Raw genomic sequence first — 20,380 nt, 5'->3', positions numbered from 1 at the left:
ACTATCTTGCCCCGAATATATCATTTCAATCCAGCCTCCGTCAAGTGACGGGATTATTTCGTGGTCATGGAGTCTTGACCGCACTATCAATCACACGAAGACAATTTAAAATCTCACATCTGATGACTATTAATATCTCATCGAGTGTGATAATTTGTCCGTCATAACTAGCTTCAATTTCGAGATTTTTTTTGGGCACACTCTCAGATTATATCTTCCATTATAACTAGGTACTCATGGTATGATATTTAGTGCCAATTTTCATTGCTGCAATCCAGGGTACCAAATCCTCGCAGGGAGCATCCAGATCGCTCATTCATTAAGATGCTCCGTTTGATATACTCTTCCATGTTAGGGCATGCTCGAGAATAGTTATATTACCGAGATTACCACCCCCATGGCTACTGCTGCATACATACTCTACCCTGCAATTTTACCCCATCAGTAACAGAACAGACTACAATAATGCTCTGCATCTACGCTCGTGAAAGTAAAGTCAAACAAGAGATCAAGGGAATTCCTCATGCGAATAAGACTCGCCCCTTCGATCTGCGAAGGAACATGCAAATAGCATACATAAAATACACGTTAGCTATATATTATCCAAAGCCTGCAATTCTGTCACATACGACCATAGACTGAGGAGAATTGGGCATCCCGTCCACTCTGCCATACACAAGCCTCAGATCGGTAGATTAGTAGTTGGGTGGGTGACCACCAGCGAATCCCTACTGTTGTATGTTTTTGATTTTTTTGCTCTTGCTTTTGATTTCAATCGACTGTGTAAATATGGATAGATGAGTATCGATTTTGATTTCAATATGTTGGGGGGAAGAAGAGGAGTACTAGATAAAGTCTTAGGGTGGTTACTTTTCGAAGAAAGAGAGAAAATCAAAAAAGGACTTCAAAAGTTGGAGATCATTTGGATACTAAGTAGGGAAACAGTTTTTTGGCTAACGTGACTAGCAACGAGTACATATTTAGTAGCGTTTACCAAGTGGTTTGATTTCTTGTTCCTGGGGTAAAATGTAGGCAGCTGATGAGTTTTTTTTGAAAATATAGAAGCTGCGAGCATGGAGTATATCGAAAGTGAAATGAGATCGAGATATGGTTTTCATTTTCCTCATAGAAATGTAAAATATGATGCCAGATAGCAGGGCCAGGGAACCACGGAATTACAAGATACATGTATAATATAATGTATACTTTCTATTATTCCCATGGCAGATCTTATAACTAGAAAATCGAAACTGTCTGAGATATCCAGCTGTTCGTGGAGCTTTTTACAGGTTGATGGATATACATGTAGATATGATAGAATATGACATGTTTCCTATCCTCCATTCGAGTTGAATACGAGGCCGAATTTGATAAATTCATGCATTCATTTATTTGTTGTGTATTGTGATTCTGAGCAATTCTTGTCATGAAGCGCTGTTTGAGGAGGATTGTTGTTGTAATGGATTTATTACAGTGTTGATATATCACATATTACCTTGCTCTTAGTGGACGTTTAACTCTAAAGAAAAAATCAACTGAGAAGAAGAGATTCAGGATTTCGTACTGGAGATCCTCCATATCAGAACCGAAATCGAAAGCTGTGAGCACTTTAAAATGACGATAGAGGTACAAAGACATTTGCGAAAGCTCGCGGTAGAGTTGTGGAGTAGTGTGTACATGCAATATGGACCCGGGTAATATATAGGCGAGTTGAGAGTATGGATATCGGGACTGTGGATGGGGTGAATTCATTGCGTTGGGGGGTTTTGAAAGGGGATGGAGAGTTTGAGATGGATGTTTTTGATCTTGTTTTGCTGGATTTATAATCTCGTATCAAGAGGGAGGAAGATGGTGGAGAGAAAGAATGGGGTATGGAATTAATGTCGATATTTATCTCTTGGAATTGGATTCGTGGTGATTAGCTTGTTGTGTCATTTGACATTCTCAAGGTCAGCGACTTATGAATCTTCCTGGAAGGGTGTTTTTAGCTATTGTGTAGGTATCTCTCGTGATGCCAAGATGCCATCTGAAGCTGCATGCGAATGGCAAAGAGGAGTCAAGTTCTCGATAAAATAGCTTGCTTTTAATTAGGGATGTATGAATCAATATGAGAGGGAGACGAGTGTTTGATAACAATGTGTTCCTGTTGTATGACTTGGCTGATGAGAAGATCTGAATGGTAGGTACCTCAGTATATATAAGGTGCAGAGACGAATCAAAGGAAGAGATGGGCCATTGACCCATTATTGCTAGAGGAGAAAACAATTTCCAAGTAATCGTTGATATGCGAAGATAGGTAGAGCACCAGGACTAAAATATGGTGTTGAATGAGGACGCGAGGAAAGAAATTGAGTGGTTTTATACATGGTGTGGACAGTGAGCAATTTTATGTTCCGAGGCAGTGGAGTCTCTACTCTGAGCAAGGAGTCCACTTCAAAAGTATGATAGATAGCTTTGCAGAACTGAGTTTGATTGCTAGATAAATCAACTCATAGACGTCCTCGAAGGTAAACATTTGACTGATAGTCTTCTTGCCATTCTGCACCTCTCCATTATAATAGAATGCGAAAATGTGGTTGTGAACAAGTGTGGAAATAATGCAGATCCTCAAAATTGCTCATTCATCTCCTCATGAGGATTTGATAACCTGAAATGAACTGCTTTTTGACTAGTATCTAAGGGTAGATGTTCGGGTACTAACTGCTCACTGACTGAATCTATTGTTCCCTTTGTGGTATCAAAAAGCGAGTTGAATATATCTTTATTGACATAGATTGGTTCGATTATCATTCTTCTCGAATCTCGAACCATCTGCGTTGTTTGTTGCGAGCTCTCTTGCGTGACAATATCGAAAACCAGAACGAGAAGACTGTTGGTTTTCATTTTCTAATGTAGTAATGTAGTCGCTCCCAAAATCGAACTAGCCCCAGAGAACGAGATATAGAGTCATATGAAGGCTCTTCATATTATGAATTCTCTTCCTTACAAGGTCTGGAGGTAGGAGATGATCGAAATCTTCTCTGCTATCCTGCGCGGCCATCACCATGGGTTGTAAGAAGCCAATCGAAGATTCTCAATTCTACTATTCCCAACACCGCTTCAAATATTACCTTCAATCTTGCAAAGCACGAATTGCCAATTCCTCCGCTTCTATATTATCCTCTCTCGGCACGCTCCAAAATCGAACCAAAACTTTGCCCTCCGCAAGATCCAAAATAGCATTATCAATCTTGTCTACCAACTCACCATTAACCACCTGTTTACCTTCATGATTTTCAAAGCCATCTTTGCGCCATAACCAAATCGATTTGGTGAAGGTATCGTAGACATGTTTTGAGTCCGTCATGATGATGATTGTGAATGATCCTTCACGCTCGCCATTGGACCGCCAGTTTTCCAGGACTGAGCTGTTCTTTATGAGATCCAGAGCACAATCAACGGCCACCAGCCGCGCGTAGTCTCTGCTTTGCTGCTCCCCATCAAATCCCTCTATCGCATCATATGTATTGAAACTTGAATTCTCCCCGAAGAATATCCCATAAGATGATTTGCATTCCGAGCCGCTCCCGTCTTCAGAGCAAGCTCCATCAACAGCAACCACTAGACTGTTCTTGTCCCCGGCCATCTCATTAGCATCATGGACATGAGAAATCCCAGAAGATTTATCATAATAGATGAATCTCTTGGTATTTCTACTAGCCGGTGAAAAATACTGATGGAGATCAAATTTACGAGAATATGTCTGCTGATCCTCCAAAGATCTTTCCCTATCCCGTCTCGCCTCTCGTACCAGATACTTTTCCAACATGATGGATGTGGGATGAGAGGACTTTCCACTTGCTCAGAGATGGTAATTTGATGGAAGATAGTGGGTGGGCGTCAGTGATATTTCATGTCATGATAGAGATGGGGAAATTTGTTACTATTGGGAATGACTAAGCAAACTAACTTGACCACCAGTGGGTGTACGGACTCACGGGACAGTACAAAAATGAACTTGTAAATATCTTTTGATATATTGAACCATTTATTTTAAAATTTGTTATATTTCTTGAATAAAGATAAAATAATCAAAATACAAATTCTGATATCAAACAATTGAAGAATGGATTTATTGAAAATATTGAAAATTGGGAAGTGTCCCGTGAGTCTGTGCACCCACTGGTGGTCCACCAGTGGGTGCACAGACTCACGGGACACTTAAGAGGAAAAGCACAATTTCACACCAAAAAGAGCTGTTTTGATAATTCAATTAAAATTCAAAAAATTGATATTTGACTTTGAAATTAAGAGTTATTATTCTCAAGTATAAGAATTTTATATAATAAAGTTTTATTTCAAAAAAAAAACAAGATTCAAGTTTATATAATCAATTATATAATATCCTATCAAAAAATTTAATAAGAAAATATATTATTTGATTTTTAAATTCAATATTCATTTTTAAGATTTAATCTTTATATATTATATAAATCTTATATTTATAAATTATATATCTTAATTTGAATAATATTAAATAAAATTTAGAATTTTGATTAAGTTTTGAAATTAATAAATTTGAATGTGAAATTGTGCTTTCCTATCACATTGTCCCGTGAGTCTGTGCACCCCCTGGTGGACCACGACCTCACAAGCCAATTTACCAGCACCCTCCTTTCATAGAAGGACACAAAACCCAGCACACTCTTTTTAACAACACTACTACTTCAACATTAAATAGTAATCCAACTGATTTTAAAAGTTCCCCAAGAAATCCAAAAAATCACAAACTACAAGCCCTACAATCCTTGAGCACAAATTAGACTTCAACACATAAAAAATCTAATTCACCAAACCATTCCGAAATCACAAGGTTAATATAATTGTCGGCTCTTCAGGGGAGAGGGAGGGAGTGGAGGAATTCCCGGCCAGGAAACTCTACATAACTCGATCGGATATGAAGTCATTTAACCACCCCAACGCCATTATATTGCGAGATAGAATCTTATTCAAAACATATTGCTATCTTGCTTGAAGTGATTGCAATGCTTTTCTCGCCAGAGATAAGGAATAGGGATACCAGCTTTTGCCGGTGGAACTAGTCAGCTGCTGGGATAGCGGATTGTTAGAGGATATCCTTGGATGTATTGGTATTTTTATTCTCAGTGTGTCTTTATTTGGGCCTTACAATTGATGATCACCCGTTACAGAAATGTTCGACCAGTTCAAGTACTTTCATGACTGTGCTCCGACAATTTTACCTAGGCCCGCCTAGCATATTTAAGTTATGTCACTTGCTCGATACGGAGTCTAACTCGACTAGATGAAGTCATGCAAGCTTCTCATGATGTTCGCTAACTTTGAAATTCTGGTATTGGTATTTTTGACATGATAAGACAACTATGAGCTGAGCTGCCAGCATAAGCACGAATAAATTGAATCTCGCAAACAAGTTCACTGATCAAATGTGGTTGCCAAATCTTCCTCAATCTTTCCATCGGTAAATCCATCTATGACCTATCATCCGGCGCAAACTTATCCTTCCAAAAAGCTCTATAATGTTTCTCGTTACCGATCTTGGCAATCTCCTCGACCTCCTTCGGTGTCAGTTTAAATTGTTTGATCTTATGAAATCCCTTCAATCGGTCCTCATCACCACTAGTAGTCAATGCCACGATTCCCTGATCAATAACCCATCTCAATGCAATTTCACCGGGTGTGACTCCATACTTCTTAGCCAGAGCAGAATAGGTATCGTCCAAAGGTCCAGGAGAAGCCTTGACGGCAGCGGTCAAGGGAGAGTAGGCTGCTATTGCTATATCCTTTTCGCGAAGGAAAGGAATCAGAGAGCCATGTTGAAGATAAGGGTGGTATTCAATCTGGTTGATGGAAGGGATAATTTTCGCCGTCTCCAAAATAGTTTCAATGTCCTTTTGTAAGAAGTTGGACACTCCAATAGATTTTGCTTTTCCGGATGCATGAATTGCTTCCATCTCTGCCCATTTTCTTTGTAAATCTTGAGGAGTCTTGGCAAAGAATGGAGCGTGAATCAAGTAGAGATCGACATAGTCGAGTTGGAGCTTCTTTAAGGATTCTTCAAATGTAGCTTGCGTGTCAACTACTTCGGTACCGGTAACTTTGGTAGTTATGAAGAATTTCTCTCGAGGAACAGCGGATTCTTTGATTGCCATACCCATCTCGGTTTCATTTCCATACACTAGAAATAAGTGTTACAAGTGGAGATGATTTGAATGCATTAAGTGACGGGAAATACTTTGAGCTCCATCTAAATGATAATAGCCGGCATGGATTGCCATTACAGCCGTTTTCACAATCCCATTATCGACCTGACCATCTGGGTTGGCTTTGTAATGCGCAGTTCCAAGGCCATATCCAAGCATCGGGATCTCAGTCCCATCATTTAACTTGAGATTTTGCAATTGACCTATTTGCTTTGGAGAATCACCTGAATTGCCTCCAGGTCCAAAAGAACTTTGATATGCCGAGGTTTCAGAATTCATCATGTAACGAGCAGTAGGTGCAGAGAAATGGAGGTTACAAGGACGTTTGATGAGAGGACGAGTGGAGAATCTGAAAGCAGAATTGATCAATATATTCATAGGAAACAACAATGAAGGAAGAGGTAGAATGTAGGTATGGATTACCTAGATATTTATCGATACTGTAAAAACAGAGAAGGAGGGAGAGTCCTTCCCGTTCCATGACGATTTTAAAGTTCATCGACCCCACCAACCCCACCCACCACACCACCGTATTGCTATTGCTATTGCTACTCTGTTCTGTCATCCGAGAAAGCTCCCGTAAAACTAAAACTAGGGGTAGCTTTTAGAATTATTTGGTCCATAAGGATTAGTAACCATTCCAAGGTTATTCACACTCCGATCAACCTTGAGCACGACATTTGCCTCCTCTTGCCCCTCATTCTTAGACGCAAACCAGAAGTACCTAGGTAGGTATTAAAAGCAGTTCCAAACTATACCCAATCACAGAATACTTTGACAGTTTCTCAAGTTTAATAGAATACTTATCAGCTTCTGTTTATCTAGAGTATCCATAGTATCATCAAGGGAATTGATGCTCTTGGACTTCTTCTCAAGACCTCTGGTACCCCGCCTGCGCATAGCTCAGATGGCATCTCATATCTCTCAAAGCAGTACTGCGAAGGCCTCTTCCTTTGCCGGAGAGTCCCTCGCAGACCTTCCTAAATCATGGACATTTACCTCATCACTCCCTCCCGATCCTCAGTTTCCCACACCTGCCGCATCACACAAGACTGCCCGCGATGAAATTGGACCTCGGCAGGTAAAGGGCGCATTATTTACTTGGGTTCGGCCCGAACATTCAATAAATCCAGAACTTCTCGCTGTAAGTCCCACTGCGATGAGAGATTTGGGAATTAAGGAGGGAGAAGAATCTACAGAAGAATTCAAACAAACAGTTGCCGGCAATAAAATTCTAGGATGGGATGAAGAAAAATTAGAGGGGGGATATCCATGGGCGCAATGTTATGGTGGGTGGCAATTTGGTTCTTGGGCAGGTCAATTGGGTGATGGGCGAGCAATCTCTTTATTCGAGACGACAAACCCGATTAGCAATGTTCGATACGAACTACAATTGAAGGGCGCAGGAATAACGCCATACTCCAGATTTGCAGATGGGAAAGCTGTATTGAGATCAAGTATAAGAGAGTTCATTGTCTCCGAGGCTCTGAATGGATTGAATATTCCTACTACTCGAGCTTTATCTTTGACTCTCTTACCGTTTTCGAAAGTCAGGAGGGAAACACTCGAACCTGGGGCCATTGTGGCAAGATTCGCACAATCATGGTTACGTATTGGAACATTCGATATACTACGAGCGCGTGGTGACAGAGCTTTAATAAGAGAGCTTTGCACGTACATCGCGGAAAACGTATTTCAAGGATGGAAATCATTACCAGGAAGAAATTCTGCAGATGATGGCAAAACAGAAAATATTGAAAGAGGGGTATCAAAAGACACAATTGAAGGCCCGGCTGGTCTCGAAGAAAATCGCTTTACTCGTTTATATCGCGAAATTGTACTACGCAATGCAAAGACAGTTGCAGCATGGCAAGCATATGCCTTCACAAATGGTGTACTCAATACAGACAATACATCGATCTTTGGATTGTCCATTGATTTTGGACCATTCGCTTTCCTCGACAATTTCGACCCTAACTATACTCCTAATCATGATGACCATATGCTACGCTATTCCTACCGCAATCAACCCACCATAATCTGGTGGAATCTCGTCCGTCTAGGTGAATCTCTCGGTGAAATAATGGGCGCCGGTGCTGGTGTCGACTCCGAAGAATTTATCGAGAAAGGAGTTCGTCAAGAAGCCGCCGACGAAATAGTTTCCCGCGCAGAAGCTCTCATAACCCGCGTTGGCGAAGAATACAAAGCCACCTTCCTAACAGAATACAAACGTCTCATGACCGCCCGTCTCGGACTCAAGGTATATAAAGAAACGGATTTCGAATCCTTGTACAGCGAATTGCTTGATACAATGGAAACCCTAGAGCTAGACTTCAATCAATTCTTCCGTAAACTTTCCTCCATCCCCATTGCCTCTCTCGAAACCAGCGCCTCCCGAAAAGAAATTTCCACCACCTTTTTCCATCACGAAAGCGTCACCGGTCTTAACAACACCATGGAATCAGCAACCACTCGTCTCGGCGACTGGCTTGAGAAATGGCAAGGAAGAATATACGAAGATTGGGGACCGGATGGTGATGACGAAAACCGCATGATAGCAATGAAGAAAGTGAATCCAAAATTTGTACCCAAAGGATGGGTTTTGGATGAAATTATTAAGAGGGTCGACAAGGGAGGTGAGAGAGAGGTATTGAATAGAGTCATGAAGATGGTGAGTGATCCATTCAAGGAAAGTTGGGATGGGGACAAAGAGGAAGAAGAGAGATGGTGTGGAGATGTGCCAAGGGGGGATAGAGCTATGCAATGTAGTTGTTCTTCGTGAGTGGAGTGGTTAGTTGCTCGAGTCAGGCGAGATGATAGGGGTTATAAGTATATATATACATCATGTATCATGGGTAATTTTAAAATAGGATATCAGAATATATCACATCACGTAATACATATATATAGACGTCTGTTTAAACTTGCTAAAACTTGCTAGAACATGAAAAAACACTCTTTTTCAATGTATCAATGAAATTCCGAGTGCAAGAGAGTCTTTCCCAAAGCAAAAGGTGTTCATCACAGTATTGGTCTGATAGTTGTTTTCATATTTCCAAAAGATGTGAACTGCAGTATCTAGTTTTCCACCTTTTTGTTGACCATCAAACTCATATCCCCATTTTCTCACTCGTTCAATCATGCTCATCTGATCCTCATGACTTATCCTCCCCTACTGAAGAAGTTTCAAAAATCTTCATCGAAGATGAACGACAACCTTCATTCGAGCAAAACCGGCCCTTTCAGCTAGCCTTTATTTCGTCTTATCATTGACACCCAACTCCCATAGTATAGTTTGTGATATCAAATAACCTTTTTATCTTTGTGAATAAGGAAATCCCTCACTCCCTTCATTCACCAGTGATCTGCTTCACGCGCCACCGAAGCCGATGAAGGCCGAGTTACATCTCAATCTAACTCATGAGACCCTTCGTGGTAATACACGCAAAAATCAAAATGCAAAAGAAAACGACTGTAAACACGTTTAAAGGAAAGAGCTCCTCCCCCTTGCTGTTTTGATCTGAAATTAAAAAATTCGTCGCAAAGTTTTTGATACACAGCAAAGAAAGTTATCCTGATCCAGCAAATTTCGATTCATGATTGGGTATGGTTTATTGTGACAAGGTCTGGGAATCACCACGACCTCGATATCCCGTACCACGTCCACGTGTAGGCTGTCCATTACCGGCATAACCGCCTCGTCCTCTATATCCACCACGGCCGCGACCACGACCGCGGTATCCGCCACGATAGCCGCCATTATCGACACTTCCTTGGCCGAAGGTTTCAACATTCTTCTTTTGCTCTTCACCTCGCCATTGATGTCCACCAGCTCTGTTTCCGGCAGCTTCTGTGCGGTCCTTTGCCTCACTCGAAATGTTGTCAAAAAATGATGTGGCTTTGTTATATGCCTTGGGTGCGGTTTCCTCAACCTCAGCCTCAGGCGCAGGAGGCTGCTCCCCAAGGGGAGATCCAGCGATAGCCTCCTTCACTAGGTCTTGTTTATTGAATTTTGCATTAGCAGATTCGAAATCGAAGTCGGCCGCGGGGACATCGACTTTAGCTGGACCAGGAGCCCGACCACCACGGCCTCGTCCTCTTGCGGCAAATCCATTAGTGCCTGGCTGTCTGGGAGCGCGAACAGGTTCGGTTGTTCGCATTTCGTTGACCTTTCTGGTTAGATTATCAACCGCGCTTCCGTTGGTTTGTTGGCCTCCAACTGGAGGGAGTTTGGCCATTGCAGCAGCAACAGCGGCAGTCGCAGCTTGTGTGGCATCCCTTAAACTCGCGGAAGTATCATTCTGTTTTGGAACTGCAGATGCAGTGGTGTTTTGTAATGGAGCTTTGGTTACTGCAGGACTAGCTAATGGGATTGCTGGTTGAACGCGACCGCCGCTTCTAGGTCCACTCGGGGTAGCTCGAGCAGCGGGAGGAACTATAGGCTGAGATTGTTTCGTGGTACTTGCATCTACCTCGCTTGGGGAGGTCTTAGAAGGAGGTGGTGTCGCTTGCTTGGGAGCTGGTCCAGCATCGTTTCCAGCACCAGGAGCTTGAACATCTGCTGGTTTGTCTGTTGAGTTTGTGGAGGTAGGAGTTTGTTGTTTGTTCGCACCAGGTCCGATTGGCGATGGCTTTTGTTGCTGATTCTGCTGTTGGAAGTGCTGACCAGGGGGTGGGAAACCATAGCCCGGAGGAGGGGGAAATTGGCCAGGGTGTTGAGGGAAGCCATGTCCAGGTGGGGGGTACCAGCCTGGCGGGCCACCAAATGGCGACATTCCTGGAAACCCTGGACCAGGAGGAGCTCCTCTACCCCATCCTGCAGGCGGAGGAGGATAAAATCCAGGAGGTGGGTATTGTCCAAAAGGAGCCATGCCTGGGGGTGGCCCTTGTTGCTGGGGAGCATTCTGTCCTTGCGGTGGAGGTCCCCGAGGATTTTGATTTTGAGGAGTAGGGGGTCCCGGCGCGGATGTGGGAGCTGGACGAGTTCCGCTCTATGATAAGTAATCTTGTTAGCCAAAATGCTACGAAGGTCAAGCAACGAATGTATGATTGGAGTGTCTAAATCAGAAGGAAGGCAACGGAAAATCTCCACACGGTTTTGCGCTCTCGGAGACAATATGATTTAACATCCGAAGTATTTCATCACTAGAAGGAAGTCGAGAAGTGGCACCAAGAATCACTTGGTGCGCTACTCAAAAATGATAGTTCACTTACTCCGAGAATCGCAGGATCGTTGGGCACCTGTGGTGGGATGCTTTCTCTGGGCGCAGGCGCTTCCTCAATACGTAGATCCTTTACATCACCACCACGGAAGACAATGTACTCGTAAATGTTATCCGAAGCCGCAATCTCCTCATCTGGGTTGTCCTTTCGCCCTTCTGTTCCATGAGACTTGACATTTTCCAAGGCCACCGTTGCGTTTTCCGAGTTAATCTCATGAAGTGTACCGACGTATCTTAACTCGCGTTAATACTTGGCCCAATATGACTTAACCATCGTAAATACCTAATATCGCTCTTTGATACCAAGGAAATCCTTGATCTATAAACGCGCCTTTGTCAGTATGTGATGTAGAGTGTGGAAGAAGATCTTCCAGTTTCAGCCTTGGAACTCACCCTATGAATTCAGACATGATGCCTTGTTAAACTGCGATCAGCTCACAGCCCACGGCTAGCTGTAGAGTAAAGAAAAAACGAGTAAAATCAAAAGAAAGAATGAGTATGTTCGATGTCGGGCAATTGAGATGTATGATGTTGAAGATGTGTTGGAGGGAGAGTTGTTTAATGTTGGGTGTTACTTTTGTGGAGGGCATGAGTGTTATTCTGGCGAAAAGCTTAAAGCTAAGGTGCGGTGCGGCAAGGAAGCGCTCGCTTGAACTCTGTTCCTGTTTCGGTATAGGACCCGTCCCAAAGCTCCAGCTATCGACGGAATTATGTAATATGATTGGTTAGATCTATCAATTACGGCGTGGCATATGGCAGCTTGGTTATTCACTACGGTTAGTCAAACGAACCTATAGAACACCTTAACCCACCATCCATCTAGGATTATCTCAGCCTTATTACAACCACCTACGTGACCCCACCTCACCCACCTCATCATCCTCATCATCCTCATCATCCTCATCATCAACTACTTGTATTATTACGATTCATTCATCTCTATAAATTGAATCTAAGAGCTACATCCTGCCAAGAGCTAACTAGGTATTCTTAACTAAAACCTCTGAATCCTTCCCATACATTTCAACATTATCAAACACATCAACGATTTACCTCATTAATATCACAATACCACGACACCACGACACCCCACCATCTTTGATTCTCTTCGCCTTATAGCCACCATCTAATAAGACTGCCTCGCCAACATCGCGATTTACCACTACAATTTCTATGTTACACCGTAAATTTCTTTCCACTAGAAGCTTTTTATCCTTTCTCTCTTGATCATCATCTTATCTTGTTCTTCCAAATGGCGACAGAGACTTCAGATCAATCAGGAAGCAGTGATATCAGCATTTACAAGGATCTTGCATCATATCCATGGGATACCGATAAAGAGTTCCAGGTAAACCTTTTGCTATCTTCTTTCAACCCCTCCTTCATTTGCCCTCGATACGTCGTTCAAAGTTACAAACTCTGGTACATCATCGATTAACATACAACAGGGTGGTCTATCAGCTATATTAGGCAATGCATCTTTACCTGAACAAATTCGAGAACTGACGCTTCGGGCTCAGTGTTTCTATTTCTCTCGCAAGAAGAAGATTGACATCAATTTTGATGGATATAAGGCATATCTGGCGACTCATCCATCCACATCTTCTTCTACTGATGCCCCTGCGCCTGATAGCGCCAGTTCAGTGAATGATACTTCATCTTTCACCACTCCAAATTTCGACCATGAGAATGACCTACCACCTGCTACCACTACAGCTGATGAAAAGGCCCCGCCACCATATCCTCCATCTTTTGCTGAAATCGTCGCTTTAATCACAGCTGGTGCCACAATCCCGGGAATCCGTGATATCCCCGATACGGTTCTGACGGATCAGGGTACCAAGCCAGTTGCACGAAAGCGTCGGAAGCCATGGGAGAAAGACGTTGACGAGGAAACAATTCAGGGTGGGGGAACTTTTGGCGACCATCGAGATACCATTATCCAGCAAGAATATCCAACTGATGTATAAGAATATCTATTTGCAGTGGGGTCACGTCTTCTCACAAATTCTTGCCATTTTCAAATATTATGAGAACAGCAATTTCCAAGGACCGATTACTTTGTGAAAGCAGCCAGGCATTGATTGAGCCTCTTCAATTGTTACCTTCCTTCTCGTTTATATGACAAAAGACCGTGGACATCAGGTGGCTTCATCAAGCCAGAAGCCCGCAAACTAAAACTTTGTCATGTTGCTCAAATGAAAGCTATTGTAGTTTTGATCTGTTCTATGGATTTCTTTGATGCACGCGGGGTTGTTCTAAAATCGCTGCTCACGTTACTTTCCGAGCTTGAAAGAATTGCCAGATCTCTTCAAGGCAACCCCTTTCTGCGTTCTAGTGAACCCTATGTTGCCAGTCGAAGAGTGCGGTATGTTTAATAGCCCCAAAACTTCGCGCAATCATTGTATTGGGCAGGACTGTATGGGAATCTAAAGATTCATAATAAGCCAGGATCAGAATACACCGTTGTGTCGGAATTCATTTAATAGCTTTCTGGGGCTGAACAAACGATTTTGGACGAATCTTCATCCTTCAATTTACAATCGAATTATTTTAAAATAGCACCTAGAATTAATCTTTCAATTATGACAAACCGTCTTCTCTCCCCAGGTTATATCTTTTGAATTAATATTTGAGAGCTATCTGATGAAATTTATGGTTAGAAGGTTATTGAACATGACGAATTAATACAAATTTGAACCAATCATCATTTTCGGGACAGCGGTCATTAGATGATGTCATCTAACACCTTCAAGGATTTTTATTTTCTATTTTGAATATCTTGCAAGCTTTGAAATCCACTTAAAACATTGAGTTTTTGCCGACTTCACCTCCCAGTGTAGATCGTTTGCAATGTACATTCTCATGTCATTAATTATTTTGCTATAATAAGACGTCTGCAATTGTGATTGTAAATTGAGGGGATGATAAAAAGATTCCGCATGCTAGATCTGCAAGCGGTTGCCAAGCACTATCGTTTATCACCCTGCTAAGGACCTCAATTAGCAAGCACAAGTATGTATCTGGTGTTCTAAATCGTTCTATTGTTATTTCATAGTCATCTGCCATTAGGCAAACCTTATTTTCGAACCATTTTCTCTTATAGTAAGGGAGTCTCACTTCGGTCATTGTCTTCCAAGATTGTGTTTCAGATGACTAATCTTGATTTCTACTTGTCTAATATTCACCCTCACAGTCTACGAAAAACTGCTCTTATTACCCATTATCCTCATTAGAATTAAGAGGACCTTTTTAAGTCCTGCCTATCTACTTGAATAACATGCTCTTGATAAATTCTTGACTTCCCAGCCTACAAAATCAAATTTGACAAGAATCAAAAGCACACACAACGACTCCAAATCCATTTACCATTCTTGCATATACTAGTTTTGCCATTCCTTTTATCTCTACAATATGAAGGTCCTTTTGTTCGTCTCTGCACTTGTTGCATTCATCACACCTGTGCTAGCTGGAACGGTTCCTCTCGAATCCAGGCAATCCATTGTCGGATTGTGGGGAAAATCAACCGATATTCCCGTTCTATATTGCTACAGTAAGTAATGAATGCCTAAGTTCTGAATGAGTTTATTTCATTTCAGGAAACTTGCATGTCTGGACTTTAGTTAACCAATATCGTAGTGGATGCTGCCTGCATGCAAATGCGAGAGCATTGGCAATCGTATCAAGTGGATCTTTTCGAAGACGTCAATGCACCCATCGGCAATCCCACTGCTCGCAATGAATTAGTAGCAAGCTGTCTTTGCAACGCCGGCATGCCTGACTTAACATCCGAATGTCTTGCCTGCATCAGTCTTGCTAGCCAAAATTTCTTGGTCCAGGAAACTTTGCATACGCTTGCGCAAGATGTGTGTGATAAGAAGACTACTCTTGGTCAATATGAAAATTATGCTTTGAAATTCGGTGCCGCAGTGCAGTTTCCTCTTATCTTGCCATCGCTTTGGCTTAATGGCACTAAGGTTTCGTCTCCGGATCAAATTGTTGTCGAGGAGTGAAATTTTTGGTCGTGTTCGTGAGTACATCTTACAGTCCATCAAGCGTTCACAGTTTGATGTGTTCTCCGTCGTGACTATTTACTAATGAGTGTAGAATTCGATAACTTCCTGGTGGAGATCGATTTGAGCATGCGGGAAGAATGGGCGCGCTCGTGGAGTGCAGGTCTATTATGAAGGATCCATTTCCTGGATCCGTCCTTGAAATTGCGATGTAGTCCAGGAATTCGGCGGTGCTATTTACCTGGGGAAATGTCATTTTTCAAATTTAACGAATTGATTTGATGGTTTTTTTTTAAGTATTCATTTTGAATTCATAATGAAATGGCTTCACGTTTATGCTTATAGTTGCTACATTTGAATCCAGTTCTTGCGGCTATGACTACTATGTATATCGCGCTGGGGAGAGACCCCACCAAAAGGATAATATACACAGCACAGCACAGATACTTGCTGCTGCAAGGCTACATGTTTCGTTCCTCATACTCATGATACTTATTTGCGTTGCATCAGAAACCCCTCGCCATTATATTTGCTGCTACCACGGGATAACTTGTAACACTTCAGGCTTCCTAAAGATCTCGTATAATTGATTCATGCATATCACTATCACAGGAAGAAGCCTTTTCAACGAAACCTTATTATTTGGCAGGATTTTTCGTGGACACAAATAACTATCGAAACCTTTTCCAATGTGACGATAACTCAGATCAATTAAATACAGAAACTTTTATAGCCGCAGCCATAGCCCAACTTCCTCGTCTGCTAGACAATCCATAGTACGAGATAACCCCGTTTTTTGTACAAATATATCCTAGCACCAAGACCCAATTTCCTATTCCTCGATCCAATCCTCTATTCTGATTGTAGGAATGATATCTCTTTCGCCTCTGGACGTACTCAGACCCGCAGTGACCACTTGAATAAATGGTATTTCCCATCTTTCTACTTCGCTTGGATCTTTCCAGGGAGAAACAGAGACTAGTTTGACACCCATTAGTTAGCTGGATATTCACAAGTCCTAATTAATCTTCGTCATGTTTTGATGTAGTAGAAGTACTCACAACCTCGGTTCCCAGCTTCAATAGCCCGCGATTTGATAAAGTCGAGTATCAGCCATGCATCGGATGCCAGTCGTCTTGCTGACCAGTATTCAGTATGTAGTTCTACTTCTGGCGACGCAACTGGTTTGCCTAATACCTTTCTCCAATACCGAGAGAGAGATTTCCGGGATTTCACAGAGACATCATGGGGAACACTTGAAACCATTCGAATTTTCTCTGGGGCATAGAAATGTATCTCGCCATTATAAATTGGTCTCTCCGGTACCACATCTTCGACTTCTAGTACCAACATGATGCCCTGAATATTTGCAAACGTCGAGATGATGCAGCTGAGGAAACTTAGCATGTCTTCGAGGTCGAAAAGAGATTTTCGTCTTGTTCTGTATGGAATGGCGAGATATTTCAGATTATGGAAAGCTGAGCGAGCAAGTGCTGATCTTCGTAGTTCGTCGAGCCAAAAGTCTCCTTGGATCCAGATGATATCTTCAGGGTTGTAAATTATGTTTCTGTACGTGCGCGTTGAATATATGGGAAACGCACTGGGAGATCCATCAGTGAATGAATCACGTAAAGCGGTATTGCGTTCCTCATTAGCAATTATCTTTAATGCATCCTCGATGCTCAAAGTTGTGCGCGATCTTGTCATTCCTGGCTTGGTGAACCTATCAAGAAATATGTTCCGGTATTCATGGTTGAGACATAGGATTGGGGGCAAGGAACCGCATGTAAGACGAAAGCGCTTTCCATACATGTGGTCATGATGTAGGAGATCGGATGAAACGAAATTCAATGTTGTAATGCGTGGTTCTTCGAGGTACAATTCCAAAATGTCGAGCTGTTGAGATGCACAAGTGTCAGTTGTTTTTCATTAAGGAAGTCTTGTGGAGTACAAGTAGATATTAGCAAAGAGACACTTACTCTAAGTTCAATTGGCAAGTCTTGAAATCTATTGAACGTTCTTTCTTCTTCCTCTTCATCCCATGGCTCACCGTCATGAAGAACTTTTCCATTACCTTTTGATTCGCCAGCATTCGTGGTATTTGTGGCAAACTCATGATTCAATGAAGAACTAGAAACCTTTGAAAATAAATGCTTCGAGACGGCCTTAATTTTGTAGAAAAAGAGACGATTCCTGTGAGGTTTTTCCGTTCCAGTCGAAGCTTGCTGGTGCCCATGGACAATAGCATGATCTGTCACAGCTGTTGATATTCTTTCGAGCCGCTTTCTTTGAAACTCAGTAATAAATCGAAGCATCCTGGAAATCAAGCAAGAAAATAATATTCATGGGAGTCTGATTTTGCAATTTTGTTATGTAGGTAGCAAGTTTTGTGACTTCAACTCCGTGGATGGAATAGCCAAGGAAGTATGCCCAAAACAGTTAGTGCGTGCAGACAAACTTAGCCATCATATTCACTCGAGTGGATACTTACTTTTCCTAGATTTGATGAGAATCAAAAAGATACACAGTTCACGATTGATTGTATTGATAACAAAGTGGGATGAGAGTCAAAGAATCCCCCTCCCCCCGCATCTGAATCAACCCGCTTCTTTATTCCGTATTGCTCAAGATGATAGCAGCCGGTTTTCACACTCTCATGAAGTGGGTATTAATCTTCAAATCAACATTAAAAATACTTGAAGCGAATTAGTGGCTTTCAATCAAGACCATATCTAAGGGAACATCTTGAATCACTTCACTGCCAAGCTACATAGAAAGCAATGTAAGCTTTTGGCGAGCATGGTCGTGAAGCTAGCGATCTTTGATAAGAATCCCGGTCTCAACGCAAGTGAACTCATACAAGTTCGCTGAACGTTGCTCCAAAATAAAACATAAAACAAGTTCGTCTCTCAATAGAGCTCATAGAGAACTCTTAGAGTGCACATGAGGTTCAGAGTCGTTCTACTTCAAAATTCACGACCTCTTGGCGTCCGTCCAGTAGAGTAGACAATAAACCATCTATCCAATACTGCACTCATTTAATCCCATGCCATGTTAGACTTCAAGGACCAGCCAAAACATCCGACAAGCATTTCAAAGTCATTGTCTACAATGGAATAGCCAGATCATCGAGTATTGGGAACTTTTCCGAGGTACAATTCATTGCTAGTCAAGCTCAATAACGGGTGCTGGTGGTGTCCATATCTGCTTATTCAATCCATAAATTTGATGACATCACCCAGTTCTTCGTTCCGACATGCCATGAACTTCTTTATCAATTAGCATCACTGACTGCCTAAAACTAAAGATTTTAAATAAAGGGCAAGTTTCCATTGAGAATAAACTACTTATGATAAAGCTCCAATAGATTTCTAGTACTAAATACACGCTGTAGCCACGGATCGTAGCAAGAGTAGGCAGAGAAATATTTAGAACAGTCACGCTCGAACGCTGGATAGCCAACTCGATTTTTGTGGGCCAGCGACATGATTATGTCGCTTTCAATTGCTCTATTGAAAGACATGACTAATTCGATTTCTGGCCACTTCTCTTCGGCTTGCTGTACCGCTCGTCGTTCTTATGGTACCCTTGATATCTGCTGGAGCACGATGTACATCGAAAGTCAAAGTGTCCTAATGGAAGAGATATTAGAGAGCTTATGATGCCTGGAAATATTTAGTATTTGATCATCAACCACTAGGTTACAGTTCAAACCTTACATGCCTGGAACTCTCCAACTTGCTCAAAATAGAAGTCCTGCAACGGCAATTTACTTTCTTACATGTCTCTTCAAAGCTGATTTGAAATCAGCATATCGCTGGGGATTCTCAATTGTTCCGCCAGCCGATAGTGTCGTTCTCTCCACCGTTATAGCCCGCTTTCCAATACCTTCCCTACCTAGGTACCTACATTAGAAACCGCTCGCTTACGAGGAGACACTATCTTTTGCCTTCCAGTCTGCATTTCAGGGGCTTTCCCCATGGCGGCAATCGATTTGGCCCCTATAGCCTTCCCTCCACTTGTGGTTGAAGACACATCTGTGCGGGGTCGTTTCAAACTTATTAAAGCTAAATCATGCTGTTCAGTAGCTCCACTAGCATTACTTGACTGTTGAACTTGGGTGACCTTCTCAGTCTCAAGCTGCTTTTCAAGCAGATCATTAACCTTGATCACGAATGTCAACTCCTCCCAAGTCCCATATTCCTGTGATATATTAACATGAATCTACAAGGAGTTAGGGCTCAAAACCCACATCAATATTATTTGCTCGTAGCACTTGAAGCGCGTGTTTCCCAAAACATTCCACGGCCCGGTCTCTCGCCTTCTACACAACATCAGCCAATGGCAAACTCAGTGTAATGTATATGTACTTTTGTTATGTCAGATTTGCGAGGAGCCAATCCATGATATTCAATCGCATGATTTCTGATGCAATGAGCCAAAATATTCTTAGGGCCGACTCTTTTCTAATTTATCATTGATTAGCTATAATTTGGGGCGTCTTTGTCGGGGCATACCGTGAGTTTACATAGACTCCCATCCTTATTAAGCGCACGACAAAAAATTTCGCCTTTAGGTATATAATATCCTCTTCCACTTCTTTTCGACTTTTCATCTATCCAATCTTCCATCTCCCATGCCGTCATTTCCTTCGGACGGATAGTGAATTGGTCATACAGCTGGCCCAAACTGAAGTTCATTATATCTGATTGTTAATCAACGCTATGTGAGTCACTGCTAAGGGTCGGTATTATGGCTTTGCACTCGTATTTAGACTTGGAAGTGGATTTGATATGGTGGGTAGGGCTATGAAGCACTGAGAATTGAGGTTTTGAATGTAGGCGATAAGAAGTCTAAGGATAGAATTGTCGATTACTGACAGACCAATATGATGTTGATCAGAAGAATGTTTTATTTAATCAAT

General features: G+C 42.0%; 8 protein-coding genes across 8 annotated transcripts; 3 read left to right on the top strand and 5 right to left on the bottom strand.

Moving 5' to 3' along the window:
* Positions 1-3,112: 3,112 nt before the first annotated feature.
* Positions 3,113-3,808, bottom strand: EAE97_005435 (uncharacterized protein; the record flags this gene model as incomplete). Its single annotated transcript, XM_038875947.1, has 1 exon — positions 3,113-3,808. The coding sequence occupies one exon, from the start codon at positions 3,806-3,808 to the stop codon at positions 3,113-3,115; it is 696 nt and encodes a 231-aa protein (XP_038733284.1).
* Positions 3,809-5,336: 1,528 nt separating this feature from the next.
* EAE97_005434 (uncharacterized protein) lies at positions 5,337-6,599 on the bottom strand (the record flags this gene model as incomplete). The annotated part of the gene is made up of 2 exons (XM_038875946.1): positions 5,337-6,196; positions 6,254-6,599. 2 exons carry the CDS (start codon positions 6,597-6,599, stop codon positions 5,490-5,492), a joined length of 1,053 nt encoding a protein of 350 aa, XP_038733283.1. The 3' UTR covers positions 5,337-5,489.
* A 529-nt stretch (positions 6,600-7,128) lies between these two features.
* EAE97_005433 (uncharacterized protein) lies at positions 7,129-9,003 on the top strand (the record flags this gene model as incomplete). The annotated part of the gene is made up of 1 exon (XM_038875945.1): positions 7,129-9,003. One exon carries the CDS (start codon positions 7,129-7,131, stop codon positions 9,001-9,003), a length of 1,875 nt encoding a protein of 624 aa, XP_038733282.1.
* An 829-nt stretch (positions 9,004-9,832) lies between these two features.
* On the bottom strand, positions 9,833-11,853 carry EAE97_005432 (uncharacterized protein; the record flags this gene model as incomplete). The annotated part of the gene is made up of 4 exons (XM_038875944.1): positions 9,833-11,212; positions 11,436-11,676; positions 11,727-11,762; positions 11,837-11,853. The coding sequence occupies 4 exons, from the start codon at positions 11,851-11,853 to the stop codon at positions 9,833-9,835; spliced, it is 1,674 nt and encodes a 557-aa protein (XP_038733281.1).
* Positions 11,854-12,314: 461 nt separating this feature from the next.
* EAE97_005431 (uncharacterized protein) lies at positions 12,315-14,111 on the top strand. Its single transcript, XM_038875943.1, has 2 exons — positions 12,315-12,791; positions 12,892-14,111. The coding sequence occupies exons 1-2, from the start codon at positions 12,696-12,698 to the stop codon at positions 13,411-13,413; spliced, it is 618 nt and encodes a 205-aa protein (XP_038733280.1). The 5' UTR covers positions 12,315-12,695; the 3' UTR covers positions 13,414-14,111.
* A 746-nt stretch (positions 14,112-14,857) lies between these two features.
* On the top strand, positions 14,858-15,456 carry EAE97_005430 (uncharacterized protein; the record flags this gene model as incomplete). Its single annotated transcript, XM_038875942.1, has 2 exons — positions 14,858-14,996; positions 15,083-15,456. The coding sequence occupies 2 exons, from the start codon at positions 14,858-14,860 to the stop codon at positions 15,454-15,456; spliced, it is 513 nt and encodes a 170-aa protein (XP_038733279.1).
* An 832-nt stretch (positions 15,457-16,288) lies between these two features.
* On the bottom strand, positions 16,289-17,771 carry EAE97_005429 (uncharacterized protein; the record flags this gene model as incomplete). Its single annotated transcript, XM_038875941.1, has 3 exons — positions 16,289-16,434; positions 16,518-17,352; positions 17,436-17,771. 3 exons carry the CDS (start codon positions 17,769-17,771, stop codon positions 16,289-16,291), a joined length of 1,317 nt encoding a protein of 438 aa, XP_038733278.1.
* A 1,194-nt stretch (positions 17,772-18,965) lies between these two features.
* EAE97_005428 (uncharacterized protein) lies at positions 18,966-20,156 on the bottom strand (the record flags this gene model as incomplete). The annotated part of the gene is made up of 5 exons (XM_038875940.1): positions 18,966-19,088; positions 19,238-19,353; positions 19,386-19,659; positions 19,827-19,922; positions 19,974-20,156. The coding sequence occupies 5 exons, from the start codon at positions 20,154-20,156 to the stop codon at positions 18,966-18,968; spliced, it is 792 nt and encodes a 263-aa protein (XP_038733277.1).
* Between the last annotated feature and the right edge of the window lie 224 nt (positions 20,157-20,380).

Source organism: Botrytis byssoidea (genome assembly GCF_014898295.1).
Source record: "Botrytis byssoidea strain MUCL 94 chromosome Unknown BBYS_009, whole genome shotgun sequence".
NCBI lineage: Eukaryota > Fungi > Ascomycota > Leotiomycetes > Helotiales > Sclerotiniaceae > Botrytis > Botrytis byssoidea.
The sequence above is the reverse complement of the archived record's forward strand: the minus strand, read 5'-3'. Positions and strand labels throughout refer to the sequence as shown.

Excerpts from the sequence above, each read along its gene's own strand:
- EAE97_005431 (XM_038875943.1), top strand. The coding sequence starts at position 12,696 with ATGGCGACAGAGACTTCAGATCAATCAGGAAGCAGTGATATCAGCATT. Across the intron at positions 12,792-12,891 it reads ATACCGATAAAGAGTTCCAG|GGTGGTCTATCAGCTATATT; the intron begins GTAAACCTTTTG and ends AACATACAACAG.